The 16,453-nt window shown below is 39.5% G+C and overlaps 1 protein-coding gene across 16 annotated transcripts in view; it reads right to left on the bottom strand.

Moving 5' to 3' along the window:
- RFX3 (regulatory factor X3) overlaps nucleotides 1–16,453 on the bottom strand; it is a 320,548-nt gene that overhangs the window by 76,577 nt on the left and 227,518 nt on the right. For 15 of the 16 annotated variants that reach the window (XR_010322875.1, XM_064290581.1, XM_064290578.1 and 12 more), the window contains 2 exons: nucleotides 11,196–11,377; nucleotides 7,188–7,307 (listed from right to left, as the gene is read on the bottom strand). Coding sequence is in view for 15 of the 16 variants with exons in the window: in XM_064290581.1 (XP_064146651.1) it covers nucleotides 7,188–7,307; nucleotides 11,196–11,377 (302 nt within the window). In the remaining variant the exon portion in view is untranslated. The remainder of the gene's footprint in view (nucleotides 1–7,187; nucleotides 7,308–11,195; nucleotides 11,378–16,453) is intronic. The other variant, XM_064290585.1, reaches the window with a different exon arrangement.

Raw genomic sequence — 16,453 nt, forward strand, 5'->3', positions numbered from 1 at the left:
GCCAAATGAGATCCTGCCTATAATGTTCTTACTGAAGAACATTTTAAACATTCAATAAATGCTCACGAAGGGGATGAGTAAGTGGTGACTGTCGCTATTATTGTAGTGAACATGGACTTGTAAAGATTGATAATTACTGAATTATGATTACTTGTGACTCTCTTCAATGGAAAACAGGATCATTGCATGAGGGACTGCGGCGGTGGTGTAATGAACATTAAATGCCCTGCTGCCATCATTCCGTATTTGTCTCTGAAAGCCAAATGCACAGGTACCTAATCATCTTCCCACTAAACACTCTTGCCACACTCAGCTGCCTCAGAGCAACTGACCTGCCCTAGAAGCTCTGCTCTGTGACGACCCCAGGGAACTCCTGGTCTAGGAAAGGAATGGTAAGCTTTAACATCAGTCGAGGCTGAAAAAACCCTGGTGGCACAGTGGTTTAGTGCTAAGGCTACTGGTAACCAAAAGGTCAGCAGTTCAAGTCCACCAGGCTCTCCTTGGTAACTCTATGGAGCAGTTCTACTCTGTCCTATAGGGTCGCTATGAGTCGGAATCGACTTGAAGGCAATAGGTTTGGTTCTTTTTGGTTTTGGAGGTCGAGAAAAAGGGAAGCCAAATCTGCCCATTTACCTGGCTTCATTTTCCTCCAGAACACCCTTGTTGTTGTTAGGTGCCACTGAGTCAGTTCCGACTCATAGTGACTCTATGTACAACAGAACAAAACACTGCCCAGTCCTGCACTGACCTCACAATAATTGCTATGCGTTGTTGCAGCCACTGTGTCAATCCATCTCGTTGAGGTTCTCTCTCTTTTTCACTGACCCTCTACTTTACCAAGCATGACGTTTTTCTCCAGGGACTGGTCCCTCATGATAACATATCCAAAGCGCATGAGACAAAGTCTTGCCATCTTGCTTCTAAGGTGCATTCTGGCTCTAATTCTTTCAAGACAGACTTTTTTACTCTTCTGGCAGTCCATGGTATATTCAGTATTCTTCGCCAACACCATAACTCAAAGGCATCAATTCTTCGGTATTCCTCATTCATTGTCCAGCTTTCGCACACATATGAGGTGACTGGGTCTTGGGTCAGGTGCACCTTAGTCCTCAAAGTGACATCTTTGCCTTTAACACTTTAAAGAGGTCCTTTGCAGCAGATTTGCTCAATGAAATATGTCATTTGATTTCTTGACTGCTGTTTCTGTGGGCACTGTGTATGGATTCCAGTAAAATAAAATCCTTGACAATTTCAGTATTTTCTCTGTTCAGCATGATGTTGCTTATTGGTCCAGTTGTGAGGATTTTTGTTTTATGTTAAAGTGTAATCCATACTGAAAGCTGTAGTCTTTGATCTTCATCAGGAAGTGCTTCAAGTCCTCTTCACTTTCAGCAAACAAGGTTGTATCATCTGTATATTGCAGGTTGTTAATGAGTCTTTCTCCAATCCTGATGCCCATTCTTCTTCATATAGTCCAGCTTCTCGGATTATTTGCTCAGTATACAGACTGAATAAGTATGGTGAAAAGATTTAACCCTGATGCATACCTTTCCTGATTTTAAACCATGCAGTATCCCCTTGTTCTAACACCCTTACTCCTAAATATTTTTCTCTGATGCACATAGTTATGGTAATAATTCTAATAATAATTTGTTATTACTAATTTCCACCTTGCAGATGAAGAAATTAAGGCTTAGTGAAATTAAGTCATACATGCTGCAGAAGTACCAAAGCAGGCTGTACTCAAATTCTTAGTTACTAACTCTAAGTACGAAGTTCTTTCCACTACTCTATGAGGCCTGCATCAAGAAAGCGTTTCTAGTGACAAAGGTTCTTAGATTTCCTCCCTCACACCAATCTGAGCCAACATAAAAGTAGCCTTTCTATTCCATTTTTCCTGTTGACTACTTCCCTGCCCTCAATGCTACAAAACTTCTTCTTTCACAGAATCTAATTCTCGTGGAGAAACCAGGCAAAGAGGAAGGAAGTGGCACAGTCCCTCATCTTTTGGGGACATACTCATTAAAATGTGATTTTTGCCTTTATTTCATATGTACATATTTTATTACATGTGTATGTTTCTTTGGCTTATCTTACCTCTTTGAAGGTGGAATTATTTAGAATAAAACAGGAGGTCTGGGTTCTTGTCCTGGTTGCTATATGACTGTAGATAAGTTATCTACCCTTTATGGACCTCAGTTTCCTCATCAAGAGAATGGGCTGGACTTCCTCTACCTCTAGCATTCTATGACCCTCTGACATCTTTTTCCAATGTAATGTATACAGTCTTTATGCAATTGGCGTTTAATATGTACTTGTAGAGGAGTTTAATATTTTGAGAATGGCTATTGGATCAAACACAGCCAAGCAACACTGTCAAAAGCACTAGGCTCTATCCTCCACTTTTGCTACTAGGATTTTGGAAAAATACCTAAAATATACGTGCCAATACTCTCTATGTACTTCTTTTAAATATTAAAAATAAACCACAGGAAACATTTTTGTGGTTTGCAGAGTTGAAAATTACTGATTTTCTTTTGGCTCCACATGAACCTAGTTTACCCATTGTCTAAATTAGGGTAAGCAAATTAGACCGTGAGTTCATATCCTTAAAAATTGAAGACTGCCTCTTTTAAGTGCAAAACTTACTTTCATACGAAGCGTTTTCAACAGAAGATATATACATATATATATATATACATATATATATATAAATCTGTTACCCATTGTGATGGTTAAGATTGTGTGTCACCTTGGCTGGGCCATGACTCTCAGTGTTTTGGCAGTTGTATAATGTTGTGATCAATTCCCTGTTGAAATCTGATACGTGATCCCCCCCATGACGGAATCTGCTGAGTGGTACCCGCAAGGGTGGACCTGTGGCGGCTTACCATCCCCTCAGCCTTCATCTCTCTGCCTTCCGCCACTACTTCCTTCCTGCTCACCTTGCGAAGGTCGTTAGCTTGTTCTGGATTCAGCAGCTGTCTCTTGCCTGGCCTCTGGTTCTTGGGACTTGAGCTAGCAGCTTACCTGTCCATCTTGGGATTCACCAAACTTCACAGCCTGTGAGCAAGAGTCCTGCTCCCCGACCTACCTATCTTGGGTTCTCCAGCCCCTGCAGCTAAGTGACTTAGGAGAAACCTCGCGGTCTTGCCTGCCAAACTTGGAATTCCTCAACCTTCACAGCCTGTGAGTGGGGTCCCTGCTCTCCAACCTGCTCATCTTGGGTTCTCCAGCTTCTGCGGCTCTGTGAATTGGGAAGGGACTCTATCCTGATCCAAGGACTTGGGACGTTCCCACCCCTACAATTGCGTGAGCTGTTTCCTTAATATAAATCTCTCTATATATATTTATACACATTACTGGTTTTGCCTCTCTAGAGAACCCAGCTTAAGACACCCATTCTCCTACTTTCTTTATCAGGGTATTTTACCCCTTCGTGATTACCCATAATGCCATCAATATGAAAAGTGGTTACTACGTGGGTTAGACTGGACACAGTCGCTGGAGTGGCACCGCAGTGCCTTAGTCTACTTGTCCATCCACTGTGTGTCCACCTGCTGAACCAAATAACCTAAGAATAAACAGAAGACCCTGCTGCTGATGTTCCCACTTGCTAGCAGCCACATCCTCCAATCATCTGGAAACCAAGTGGGCTTTAATCTGCTTCTCTATTTTAGTTAAATGGCTTGAGGATGACTTCATCTTTTCAATTAGCTAAACCGCGGGCTCTGTGACATCTGATTTTCAATCAGACACCCCTTCCGTTTATTTCCAGACCCACGGCTGTGTTGCACATGGTGTTGTTGCTGGGAATCGGACTTGTGGAGAAGTGGAAATTTCCACCACCAGCTTATAAAATCTTTAAATGAGATAGTGGATGTAAAAGAGCTTCGAACACGGTAAAGCCACTCAGAACAATAATCACTATTACCCCTAGAGCTACTACGATTCCAGACTTCTCAGAGAGTTCTACGAAGTGAAGGCTGAAAGCTCCTTTTACTTGGTCAAATAATTCACTGCGTAACTTCAGCTCTCTCGCTATCAGCGTATGTAAACCAATACTGCGGAAGCTATGTGCACACAGACGCAGGTAACAAGCTGGGGGACACTTAGGCAATCTGGATATCCTGAAATATTCAGTTCTAGTACCTATTATAAAATATGTTAAATCTTCCATATGTCATTTGTATTTTAACGAGACGGCAGCAGAACCTTCTAGTGTGAATTTTAATATAGTGAATAGCATCATCTGAGCTTTGGAATGATCGTGTTTTATTTTATTTTAAAGCCATAAAGCAAATGATACGATGAGTTATTTTCTTCCCTGTTTTCAAGAAATACTCTTCACTTGAGCCTTACATGCACAGCCCTGAAGAGAAACTCTTCTTCTTCCAGCCAAGTGTTTCTGCATAATGGGTAACTGGCTCACTTAAGGCCTATCAGTCCTGCCAATCGATAGGTTCCTGCAGAGACAACAGAATCCCCCTGCTGTCTGTCCTTCTGCGAATCCCAACAATGTGCTGTTGACAACACTAGCCCTCTGCAATCAGGCAGCAAGACATCGTTCCAACTGCAACTGCCCATAATCCAAACCCTGGAACGTTTAAAAAAACAAGGTATGAAGGAAGTTTCTGTACTACTTTGTCTCTCTAACATTCTTACTTCAAAGAAAGCCAACTCTGTAAGAGACTGAAGTCTGCAGAATTACCATTCCTGAGAATTTTTATATCATTTCTTAACTACATCCACATTATACGGATTGCTAAGAGCAATTACTAGCGCACCCAAACTGCAGGGGGTTTTATGGCTTGTTAATAACCTTTACGGCCCTGGATTCTCTTTCCTAAGGAGACTGTAGAGTGTCCTAGGTCTCGGTCACTTAGCCCAAGCCTGCGGTACTCAAGAACATCCCTGTAAGGCTTCCATGTCCGTGAAAGCTTGTGACGATTCCTTGCAGCTGAATCACAGAACGAAGTAGGCTTCAGCTGTCTTAGATACAATTGGCTGGGTTTTGTTCATAAGGAAGTTTGAGTACATGTTACTTCTGCATCAAACGCCTTTTTCTTTTTCTAGCTCTTGATTATGCTACTTCAGAATCAAATTCCATTTTCTTTTTCTAGCTCTTGTTCTCACCATCATCTCAACTGTGTGATGCTCCTAAGCATGAGGGCAGGGACCACACCGGAAAGTAAAAGCAATAAATGCCACCCTAACGTGGGAGAAGTAATCACACCACAAGACGACGACCCTTCATTACTACGACACACAAACTGGGCAGCATTTTGTTCTGTTGTACATAGGGTTGCTATGAATCAGAACCGACTCGATGACACCTAACACGACCCCCACCACAAGCTCTATCTCCAACCTTATAAGGTTCTATTCTAGGGTTTATTTCTCCCTTTATTTTTAGAGTCCTTCTTGTTTCAGTGGCTATAAATCAAAAAATATGGATCAGCCATTTAAAAAATAAGACTGAGAATCTGTGAATTAAAATCTAAAACCGTTGAGATAGCTGTATGTAACAGCCAATCCTGAACTAACTTTTCAATCTGAAACACTCTCACTGGAGATGAGGGCTCTCAGAAAGGGCCCTCATGTCCACCTCTTCCCTTTACAGACGTCTTATCCAAAATAAAAAAGTTATCTGTTTAGAAAAAAATCTGGAAATGCCACTGTTTTTAAAAGTCTTACACAGCTTCAAACGCACTAAAAACAAACGTATTAGCTTCACATATGACCGAGTCCTTTCATTTATGATCCAAGTTACCTTTGGAATCTCATTTCCCACTCAACTCCTTGGCCCTTTCCTCAAGCTTGCTCCTAAAACAGAAGCTTCACCAAATCCTGGACCATTTACCAAAGACACTATGGCTTTTCCCTCCAGGTGCCTGTGTTTCCAGCATCCCCTCTGCCTGATGATCCCCTTTTCTGACTCCTCTGAGCCCTTACGCTAATAGTTCCTACTCTCTGAAGCCCCCAATCCTCCTCCTCCAAACAGACTGTGCTGAGAAGTCCTCTGTATTCAAATAGTTTCTTGATCAAAGCTTTACATTAGCATTTCTCAGATTGTATAACCTTTTTTTTTTTAATTCTCCATTTACTTCGCCTTCTAATTTCTTAACTCCTCAAAGCTAGGGAGCTGTCCTATCTGCATGCAGGGCCTAGCACACAGTAGAGACTCAATCATAGCTTGCTGAGTAAGTGATGGGGGATACAGTGTTCTCTCCGCAGCACTGACTTAGTGGTGAGGCTTCTGGGAAAAGCCACGGTACAGATGTAGAGGTGATCTGGCCAAGGCAACTCATCACCCCTGGCCGCTGCGTTAGGGCAGACTGATGCAGATCAGATGACTACCTATGTGGAGGTCTCCTGTCCTCTACCTATTACTGCATGCTCAGTGGAAAAGAAAATTCTAACTACAGTCATGGCTGAGCTGAACCAGCAAAGAGGGAGGAATTTTTCATTCTATTTACTCTAAATTATGACATAAGTCACATGGGAGGAGGCGGCCCTGGGCTAGGTGAAGCCTGATGGGCCTGTGGAAATCATCCAAACTCTTAAGAGACTCATCTGAAAAATAGGGCTGTTAATGCTTTGATCGATCGTCATGGGGCTGCAGGGCCAGGCTAGGCTGCTATTTTTCAGTTCTAAGACCCGTGATTCTATTCACTCATCCATCCATCCATCCACTCATTCATGAAGGCTTGAGATCTCTTACAGCTCTAATATCCACAATTCTGTCTACAGAAGTTGGATTCAAAGAAAACCTACAAAGTCCCAAGCATTCTGCAGGGATTCATTCTGCATCAAAAAGAATGATGTGGGGGATGTGAAGAATAGCAACCCAGAATCTCACGAATACTGAAGTGAGTTTCTCCAGGTGGTGCTTGCTTGGGTCCATGCCTTATAATGCGTTGTGCTTCATTTCCCTGTCTGAGCACTGTGGGATGGCACGCTTCACATCGAAGGGACAACAGGCTGACTGATAAGTGATTTTAAAGAACTTGGGAGCTAGACAGAATCACTGACATTCTAATTCATATCTGAGAACTGTCTGGAGTGAAAGCACGTCAACAACAGTGACATCCTTGTGCGCTTAGGTATTTGTTCAGACAAAAGGTGCCCCAAACATCTGAAGAAATGCATAGTTCTGCCATGTCGGCGGTAACTCCAGAGTCTACCTTTGTTTCTGCTGCATTGGCTGCTGTCTCATGGCCATGTACTGCATGTCTTCTTGCAGACGATTAAGAGGGGACTCTGGCTTGACGCGAATCCCATAGTAATGGTACTTGGAGTTTCCTCTTCATATAAGAACAACAAACATTGGAAACACAAAAAGTCAGTCAGACCAATATTAATCACATGGGATGTCCAGTTAAATTCAAGTTTGGGGGAAAAATGAGATAAAAGTAGCATATAACGTTATATGTTTATGATTCACCTGTTCTTGATACCTGCGCACGTTGATGGTGGCTACATTCGAAAAACCAAAACGGGATTCTGATCAATCAGCTCAGGGCCCTAAAAAGAATTGTTCCTTAACCTTAGACGCTTTTACTTAAATATTAGTCAAACATTCTGCTCAGCCTGCTCAATTACATTTTATTTTCAAATTTATGTTTTAAATTTATATTAGTCTGGAAGAGGCAAGGCGGGGAGAAATGTTTCTGGTCAATGAAAAGTCATGAACAGGATAAAGGTGGCAGCCTACACAGGAATTTGCTGTGAGGTGACACACAAACCAAACTTAAAGGGGAAAAAAATCTTAATTCTATTGTCTTGGCTAAGTTCCACATGTTTCTGGTTCTCTGTACTTCAGGGATGACAATGTAAGATGATGTTATTGTTGCAAGATGATGTGGTGAAGTCCATTATTTAATATTTTGAGACCTGAAAGGACTTAGAAGTATTAAAAAGTAGGCATTTAATCTATTATTTCTGAAACACAGTTTAATAGTTTCTGTTTTCATGGATTCATGTTAGTTTTGCAGGCTGAATAATGTCACAACAGACATGGGAAAGTTTTTCTGTGAAAATGGCGAATTTCCACCCTGGAATAAAAATTTCACAATTTCCCCATGTTCATGAGAAAAGCTCTGTTTGCCATTAGAAATGGCAATGTTTTGCTCTGAATGGAATTTGCAAATCCTTGCAAAAATAACATTTTTGAATATGTAAATTTTGCTAAGAAAAAACAGTGGTTTCTCATTGGTCTATATATATTAAGACATCAGTACTCCTTCCCTTTTTTTAACAAAAAGAAATGCCAGGGGAACATGGATTAACTATTTCATAAAAAAATAGAGCAGAATTTTACTTTTAAGATTAAATAGCATACATTAGATGAACTGCATATGCTTGAAAAGATGGTAAAATCATATTATATAAATAATAGTGTTAGTTAAAAAAAAAAAAAAAAAGCAAGGCGTCTGAATGCCTGTATATCGTCAGCAAAATAAACCAGAAGTAGACTGAGGCCTATAAAGAAAGACTCCACCTGCAGAGATTAGATCCTGTCTCCAGAACCCACTGCAGAATACGGCAACACATAAAACACCACAAACCCAGTTAGTAGTGTTTTCCTCTACAAACTGGAGAGTGGTAGGGAGTAGATGGAGCCCTGGTGGCACAGTGGTTAAGAGCTCAGCTGCTAACCAAAAGGTGAGCAGTTTGAATCCACCAGCCACTCCTTGGGAACTCTTTGGGGCAGTTCTACTCTGTCCTGTGGGGTCATTGAGTCTCAATAGACTCAACAGCAATGGGTTTGGTTTTCTGGGTTAGGGAGTAGGTGTAGGGGTGGGAAGGAGGAGCCTATAATCATGGGACATAAATGGGCGACTATCTGTAAAGTGATGTTTCTCTTGTGGGACTGCAAAAGAGATGGGGTGCCTGGTTTCTTTGCTGTTTCCTCCAAATCAGCATTGTGGGTGGGTTGGTGGGGGGGTGGTTCTTTGTAGTCTGCTGGAAAGTTCCCCTAAGTATGGTTTTCATCATACTTTGAGTAGTAAAAACACTCGTATCTATTTGCAAAGAAAGGAAAACTGAGAGTAGCATGTCCCATGATCTTCCATTCTCAAACTTAATTTGAAGATGGGACCTGCCTTCGTTTAAAAGCATGGTGATTTTATTTTATTTATTTTTTACTGCAGTTTAAAAACTTGAGAAAAGGTCTAGCTCTTGTTCAATGGATTCCCCAAACAATTTTAATGATGGATAAATAATAGTTCAATAATGAAGACAAAGTATCTGATTGAGTTTGCCTCATGATTTATGCGGGTGTTCCTTCTGTCCCCTGGGTCAGGAGCAGTAAGTGAACGCTCACCCGCAGTAGGAAGCCTGTGCGGTGGCCTCCCCCTACCAGCGGCAGCTTCCCTACGTTAGGGGTCTGCGATCGTCATAACACAGCGTCTGTTTAAACTCTCCCCAGAGGGTTGCTTTTCTCCTGGTTCTCGTAGGCTTCGCTTTCCGTCCCTAATTGCAAACACTACATACAATTTTAAAGGGAACAGGAGACATAATCGTTGCATAGTGAGGGGGGGAAGACAAAAAGAGTGTCAGAGAGTAAAAGCTGCAATATTGCAATAGGTACTTAGGGAGTATGGATTCTCATTCACAAACCCAAACAACCCCAATTTTGTCCCTTCCAATTTAAACATGTGTTTCAAGGTTTGAATGGAGCCTCAAAATAGGACCCATTGAAATCCCTTTTAGTAACAAAAGGAACTCAACAACACAGCTATTGGAATGCTAAATAAAGCCCAGAGTTTCAGAATACTGGCACGTATGTATAACTACCATGCCATCAGCTAGGACACAGGAGGTTAGGTCTCCATATAAGGATTTTCACATTTCTGGAGGAAAAAAAAAAAAAAACCTAGAGCAACAAAAACCTTTTTTCAAGGGACTGAAACTAGTTCCTTGGGTGTGAATGGCCTTAACCATATTCTCCAGGACTGAAACTAGTTCCTTCAGTGTGAATGGCCTTAACCGTATTCTCCAGTTTAAGACATGCTATCTTTTGAAGCACAGACAGAAGGAAATACGTTTATGGGCGAATGGAACCTCCAGCAACGTGAAAGGCGTGCAATCACTTCAAATGTAACAGACAGGAGGAATAACTCACACTTTGAACACGTACAAAGCTGGGAAATCTCACAACACTGACACTACTTCTCTCTTCCGTATAAATTTTTAATGAAGTCAATTACTAAGGCTCTGTTTATTTTATTAAGAAAACTAAAAACTGTTTAGTCGAATACTACGAAGCTGTGATTTGTAACTCATGAGAGGTATATCACCTCATGCCACACAGTATAACATCTCTGTTTTTATACTTTTTTTTTTCCCTCTAAGATTTAGGAAATCAAAGCCATTTATATCCTCTGCTCAGGTACTTAAAATATTTTTATGATGCTGATTTTTAAAATTATGGAATGGGAAAAATGAAGCTCCGCTGTCTCCTTTTTATCACATTTTGATTAGTAAAAACATAACAATTTCCAAAGAAGGAAAACTGAGAAAAGCGCTGAGTCTTCGTCACTTTATTAGCTTCCATGCGATGGAGCTGCACCATAGTATTTTCACTTGCACACACGTACTCTTTCACAGCGAAAAGCAAAAACAACCTGGCCGATAACAGGGCAAATAGGCTCATGTCATTCCTGAGGGCTTCAAAGTCTCGTATTTTGCAAGTTTACCGAATGGTTTTTAATTGATCTCCCCAGGAATGAAATGAAAAACCCAGCTTTAATTTCTTACTCTATTCAAGTAGAACTGTTATTTATAAAGGCATTTAAATGAGACTTTGCGAGAATCAAGAGATACATGGTTTTCCATTCACTGTATCACTGGCTATTTTCAAAAAGAAGAACGTGATATGTATTAGTTTTGGAAGCGTCCCCTGCAAATCTTGAGTTAATGGAATGGTCTGCTAATCTCCATGGGGTCTGAGATGTGGCTTTTCTCAACACTTTGCTCCACTAATGTTCCAGAAAATACAACACTCTGGTTTCACAGTAGTTACTGAGGAATGACCTTTCCTTATCCCGCGGGATTTTATAAGCTGCGCTCATGTTATTTATTTTCTTTATATAGTGTCTGTAATCAAGTACATTTGCCCAAACAATATACAAAACTGCTGTAGTTCGAAAAAGAGAGATCAGGATGTGATCTTATTTTTCAGTACTAACCTAGTTCCCAATCGCCTGGTTCGCAGCCCCATAAAAATTGACCGTATTAGTTTTCCAAAAGAGGCAGCGTTGACTGGGTCCAACTTGTGCTCCTGACAGTGGCGTAGGTAGTGGTTGTACAGAGTGCTTCTGGGAAGGCTCACTCCTTCTGCCGTTTCATAATTGTCCAGCAGCCACTGGAGCTGGTGGAAAGAAGGCAGAATAAACACAGAGAAACCAGACAATTCACTAAGATCTCTACAAGACACTGTACACGCTATGTAAAAAAAATACTTAGAGGTTCTTCGTCCAGCCTGATGATAGCACAAATTGTTCTAATTCAAAGCCCAATATGCTCTGGCTTTGAAAACTTCCACAAACACTGGAAATTGCTGTATATCACTTATGACCTCAGACAACGTCCATTTCTTCAAACATTCAAGTACGTGTAGAAACATACTAATTTTTGCTGTATTGATTCCTGTTTTGGAGACAAACACCTCTTTGAAGAATTCATATAATCCCATTAACTGGTCATAAATTTATAATCGCTACAGATCAAAACACGTCACCAAGCCTGGCGGCATGGCATGTCGTATGTCTGTAGCGTTGGTTCCTTACAACACAGGAGCAGCCGGCTGCCTCCTGTAAGTTTTTATGTTCAGGTTCTCTTCACTTTTACAGAATTCTAATTTACTTTTCTGAAATTGCCACAAGGTAACACAATGTAACGGTATGGTTTACTAGGATGTATTCTTCAAGCATAAAAGGAAAAACTCAGTCATTTCTTCCCCAGAAGGAAAGAAATTCACTTGGTTTGGGTAAGGACTTCAATGTAATGGAAAAGAATCACTTACTACAGCTGTTTGAATTTTTCTACCTCAAAGATGCATTTTTTGATGACCCCGGAAGGCACATTACGATGGTAGTTGCAAAGCAGTATTTACTCAGTCTGTGGCACCCCTTTTCAAGTTTTATGTGGTCATGTGCGTATTTTTTAAAAATAAGCTTTAGAGTACATACATCATATCCAAGTACTAAAAAAATCTAATGTGGGTAAACATTATTGAGTTTCAACAGCAAAATTATTCCATTTGTTCATTTATTCATTTATAAAAGGAGAGGAAAGGACAAACGATTTCTTAAGATCACATGGTAACCCAGTGCTTGAGTTTTCTACTCCTGTTTCCCGATTATTCCCATAGCGGTCATCGCAGGCGTAAGGAAAATAAAAGCTTTGGTTTATAGGTTGCCAAATATTTCACATTACTTGCCTCAACAAAATTTCTGTGCCATATTTAAGAGACTGTGATAGAGAGTTGTTGATATTTAAATGCAATTCAAGGTAAATGCAAATAACGGAAGGTGAAACATTCATTTACTGAGCACCACCTAGGCAATGTGCTGGGCACTTAGTGATGGAAAGATGAATATGACCTGACCCCCATCCTCTAGGAATTTATGGTCACACCCTAAAAATGATGATTTGGAAACTCAAATAAATTAAAGCCTTTCTCCTTCTTGCCTATATATTTTAAGATTTGCGATCAAACTTGGAAACTGAGCCTTCAGACTTTTAAAATAAGAAAATCATTATCAGTATTTTCAGAATTATTGTCTTTAACGATGACAACTGAGGTTTCCAATACTACTTTAAGTTCAAGTATTCTTACATATTGCTTATGCAACTAGTGTAGGTCATTAACTCACACAGATTGTTGGCTTAGGAGATGTGGCCACTAAGCCAACACAGGGGACTTTTCAAATAAAATTAATGCTCCCATTAGGAAGACCTGAAGTTCTTTATGGACCACATATGCCTGTGGACATACTTATTGAAATGTTTATATTGCCTCTGTAACACATACAACCCTCTCACAGAATATACATTATTCATTTCTAGAATGACTGGAGCTGTTACAGGTCAAAAATAACTATTTGGTTAGGAATCATTTGTAACCATCTTGTCATAAACAAGTCTCGACAGGATCTCTGAGTATCACAAACAACAGAGAGAACAGGTTCACTTATACATATTCATTTGGTGTAAAAGTGGAGTGGTAAGCTGATCTAGAAATCCAAGTTTTTGAGGCTCAGACGACTATTTTGCCTACAAGAGTGGGTCAGGATGTTTCTTTAGTGTTTAAAATTTTAAAAGTTTGTTGACTATAAACACAACTGACGGAGACTACATTTAATATTCAGTAATCCAAACCTCCAGCCAAGGTGTTTTCAATCGCCTCATATGCATGTGAAAGCTGGACATTGAATAAGGAAGACCAAAGAAGAATTTACGCCTTTGAATTATGGTGCTGGTGAATAGTGAATATACCATGGACTGCAAGAAGAACGAACAGGTCTGTCTTGGAAGAAGTACAGCCAGAGTGCTCCTTGGAAGCAAGATGCTGAGGCTTTGTCTCACATACTCTGGACATGTTATCACGAGGGACCAGTCCCTGGAGAAGGACATCATGCTTGGTAAGGTCAGGGAAAAAGAGGAAGACTCTCAATGAGATGGATTGATACAGTGACTTCAACAATGGGCTCAAACACAGCAACAATTGTGAGGATGGTACAGGACCGGGCAGTTTTAGTTCTGTTGAATACAGGGTCCCTATCAGTTGGAACCAACTCCGTGGCACCAAACAACAATACAAACCTCATTTATATTTCTTGATTTATTACAGAAAGAAATACAGGCCCTTGATACCAAAGGAATATAAGGAAACGTTAAGGGAAAAAAAAATCCCTGGAAAGGTAAAGATACAAAAACCATAAATAGTTTTTGGGGAAAATAATATTTTGCAACTGAACTAGTGAAGTGCCCACATCTACAAGCATGGGACACTCAAGTACAAAAAGTTAAAAGCAGTAGAGACAAGTTTGTGTATGCATGTATTCATTTCCATAAAATAATGCCAAGTGTCCAAAGCACAAAAGATGATTTCTTAACAGGGGTGAGAAAAAAAAAAAAAACAGCAATATTTCTCCCTCTGCTAATGAGGATGACATATTGCTATATAGGAAACCTTAATTTTTTTTTTTTAAGAGGGCATTTATTTTTTCAGAAATAGAAAATAATCAATTTTATAATATGAACCTTATAGCCAAAGATATATGAGTAATTAAAATGACCTGATAGAAAATACTTTTAATAAAACATAAAGCAAATGAAAATAATTTGTTTAACCAGAGATATAAACAAAAACTTTCTGTGGCCTGCCTTAATGGTGTAACTAGTCTTCCTGCAATACTTACTTAAAAGTAAAGACGAATACCTGAAAATGAGAGCTGAATACTTCCTCATGACTTATAAAATCAAAGTAATAAAAATGTTATAAGAGAATATGAACGAGAAAATCCAATAGTAAAATAATCAAAGGATGCTAACATACACTGCCTTTTATGAAAGGGAAAACAAATGTAAATATTAAAGTTCAATATAAAATACTTTCAGTCCAAAGTTACGTTTACACACACAAAACAGGTAATCAGACAATTCTTAATCGAGAAATATTTTCACAGGAATAGTAGGATAATTATAGCAAAAGTTGGCTTACACTCTTTAGTAGCCTGATGCCTAAAGTGAGTAACTTAGAGAAACTGAGGCTTTTACTGAATCGGCTACGCAGTTCTCTGAAGTGGCTAAGCCAGTCAGAACGACTGCACTGACTGCTGGGCAAACTGTTCTTACTGTGGTTTGACATTCTTAATGACTCTTCATTTCTAAACTAGTTTGTTTTTTTAGCTGAGTTTATTTGAAATATATACATATAATCAGTACTAGCTAGTTGGAAAAATTCTACAGGATTGGTATTTTGGTGGCTCTGACTTTGATAGTAGCAAAGTTCGTTTTATCTCCGACCCCGTCTGCAGCACCAGGAACTTTCATTCTTTCCCAGAAGGCTGGCGATCACCTGAAGGGGCAAAAGGGAGTGAAGTGCAGGTAAAAGCCCTGAGGGGAGGTGGCACTAGGCCAGCCCATCCCTCCCCTTTGGGAAACCTGCCAACCTACTCAACCAGCAAGGGCAGATCTCCCAGCAACTTCCTGTGGAAAGTCAGTGGGAAGTGATTTAGGGTCTGCCAGGTCACACTTGGAGGTTTAGCTGGAGATTGTAATCTGTATTTTATATGCTAATGTTTAACTCTTAGGTTCTGACACAATGATGACACTGTAAATCAGACATTTGAGTCTGAAATGCAGTGTAAGAGAGCGTTAACTTTACTGTAAAAGAAACTTGGAGGTTAGGTGTAACCCAAAGACAAACACTCCAAGAAAAGGCAAGAATGCGTATTGCAAGATATATTCCCTTGAGCTTTGCCTTTAATAAAATTCACTTGGACGCGAGAACTCAACACCCTTAACGTTTAGTATTGTAGAATTAAACTATTATTTCTTTTATTCTCTTGTAAAATGTCTTGTAAAATGTTTGTTTACATTTATGATTAAAAGGCCCATAAAATACCATAGGAACTTTTAACCTTTATCTTTAAAACTGATTGTTCTACTAATGAATTAACATAAGCTCGTTTAAGAGTGGAAACTAACGTGATTACATCTTTCAACCTTTACATTTAATCTAGATTAATCAGGGGAGATTAAAGATGAGGAGCAGCTCCTCTTTTCCCAAAGGGAAATACTGATTGACAAATAAAAAAAAAAAAAAAAAAATATATATATATATATATATATTGCATTTCCCAAGTATACGTCTAAATATAACATTTGGCATTTTCCCCCATCTGGGATTATTATCCATTAGGATTCATCTTAAGTTCAGCTCACTGACGATATACATTTTGACAGACCTTATTTCTGTCATACGTTACATTTACAATACAGCAAAGCCAAGGAAGACTGACTACAAAGCAAAGGTGTTGCTTTGAGCTGAATATATTCAGCAGTAAAAACTGTGGCAAAAGTCACAAAACAATTATTTGATGGATTGTAAAAGGCATATAAAACAAAGCCTAAAGCTTTTTAATATACTTTAAAAGGATTTTTTTTTTTTTTAAATACACATGCTTAAAAACATTATGTGAACACTGGGAACAATTAATTTAACAGCATTTTGGAATTTGAATTTATAATAGAAAAGATCCCAAGTTGAACACAATACAACCACAAAATGCCAACTGACATTGCTTATAGCTGAGAAAGAGCATGAAGTAAACTTAAGTCTGTGTTAGAGTGAATTAAGATATTCTATTTTTTTTTTTTAGTTTAATTTTGGCAGCTATTAACCACTTATCCATAGCAGCTCTGTAGATTGAAAAAA

The sequence above is a fragment of the Loxodonta africana genome, chromosome 9 (genome assembly GCF_030014295.1).
Source record: "Loxodonta africana isolate mLoxAfr1 chromosome 9, mLoxAfr1.hap2, whole genome shotgun sequence".
In the NCBI taxonomy this organism is placed as follows: Eukaryota; Metazoa; Chordata; class Mammalia; order Proboscidea; family Elephantidae; genus Loxodonta; species Loxodonta africana.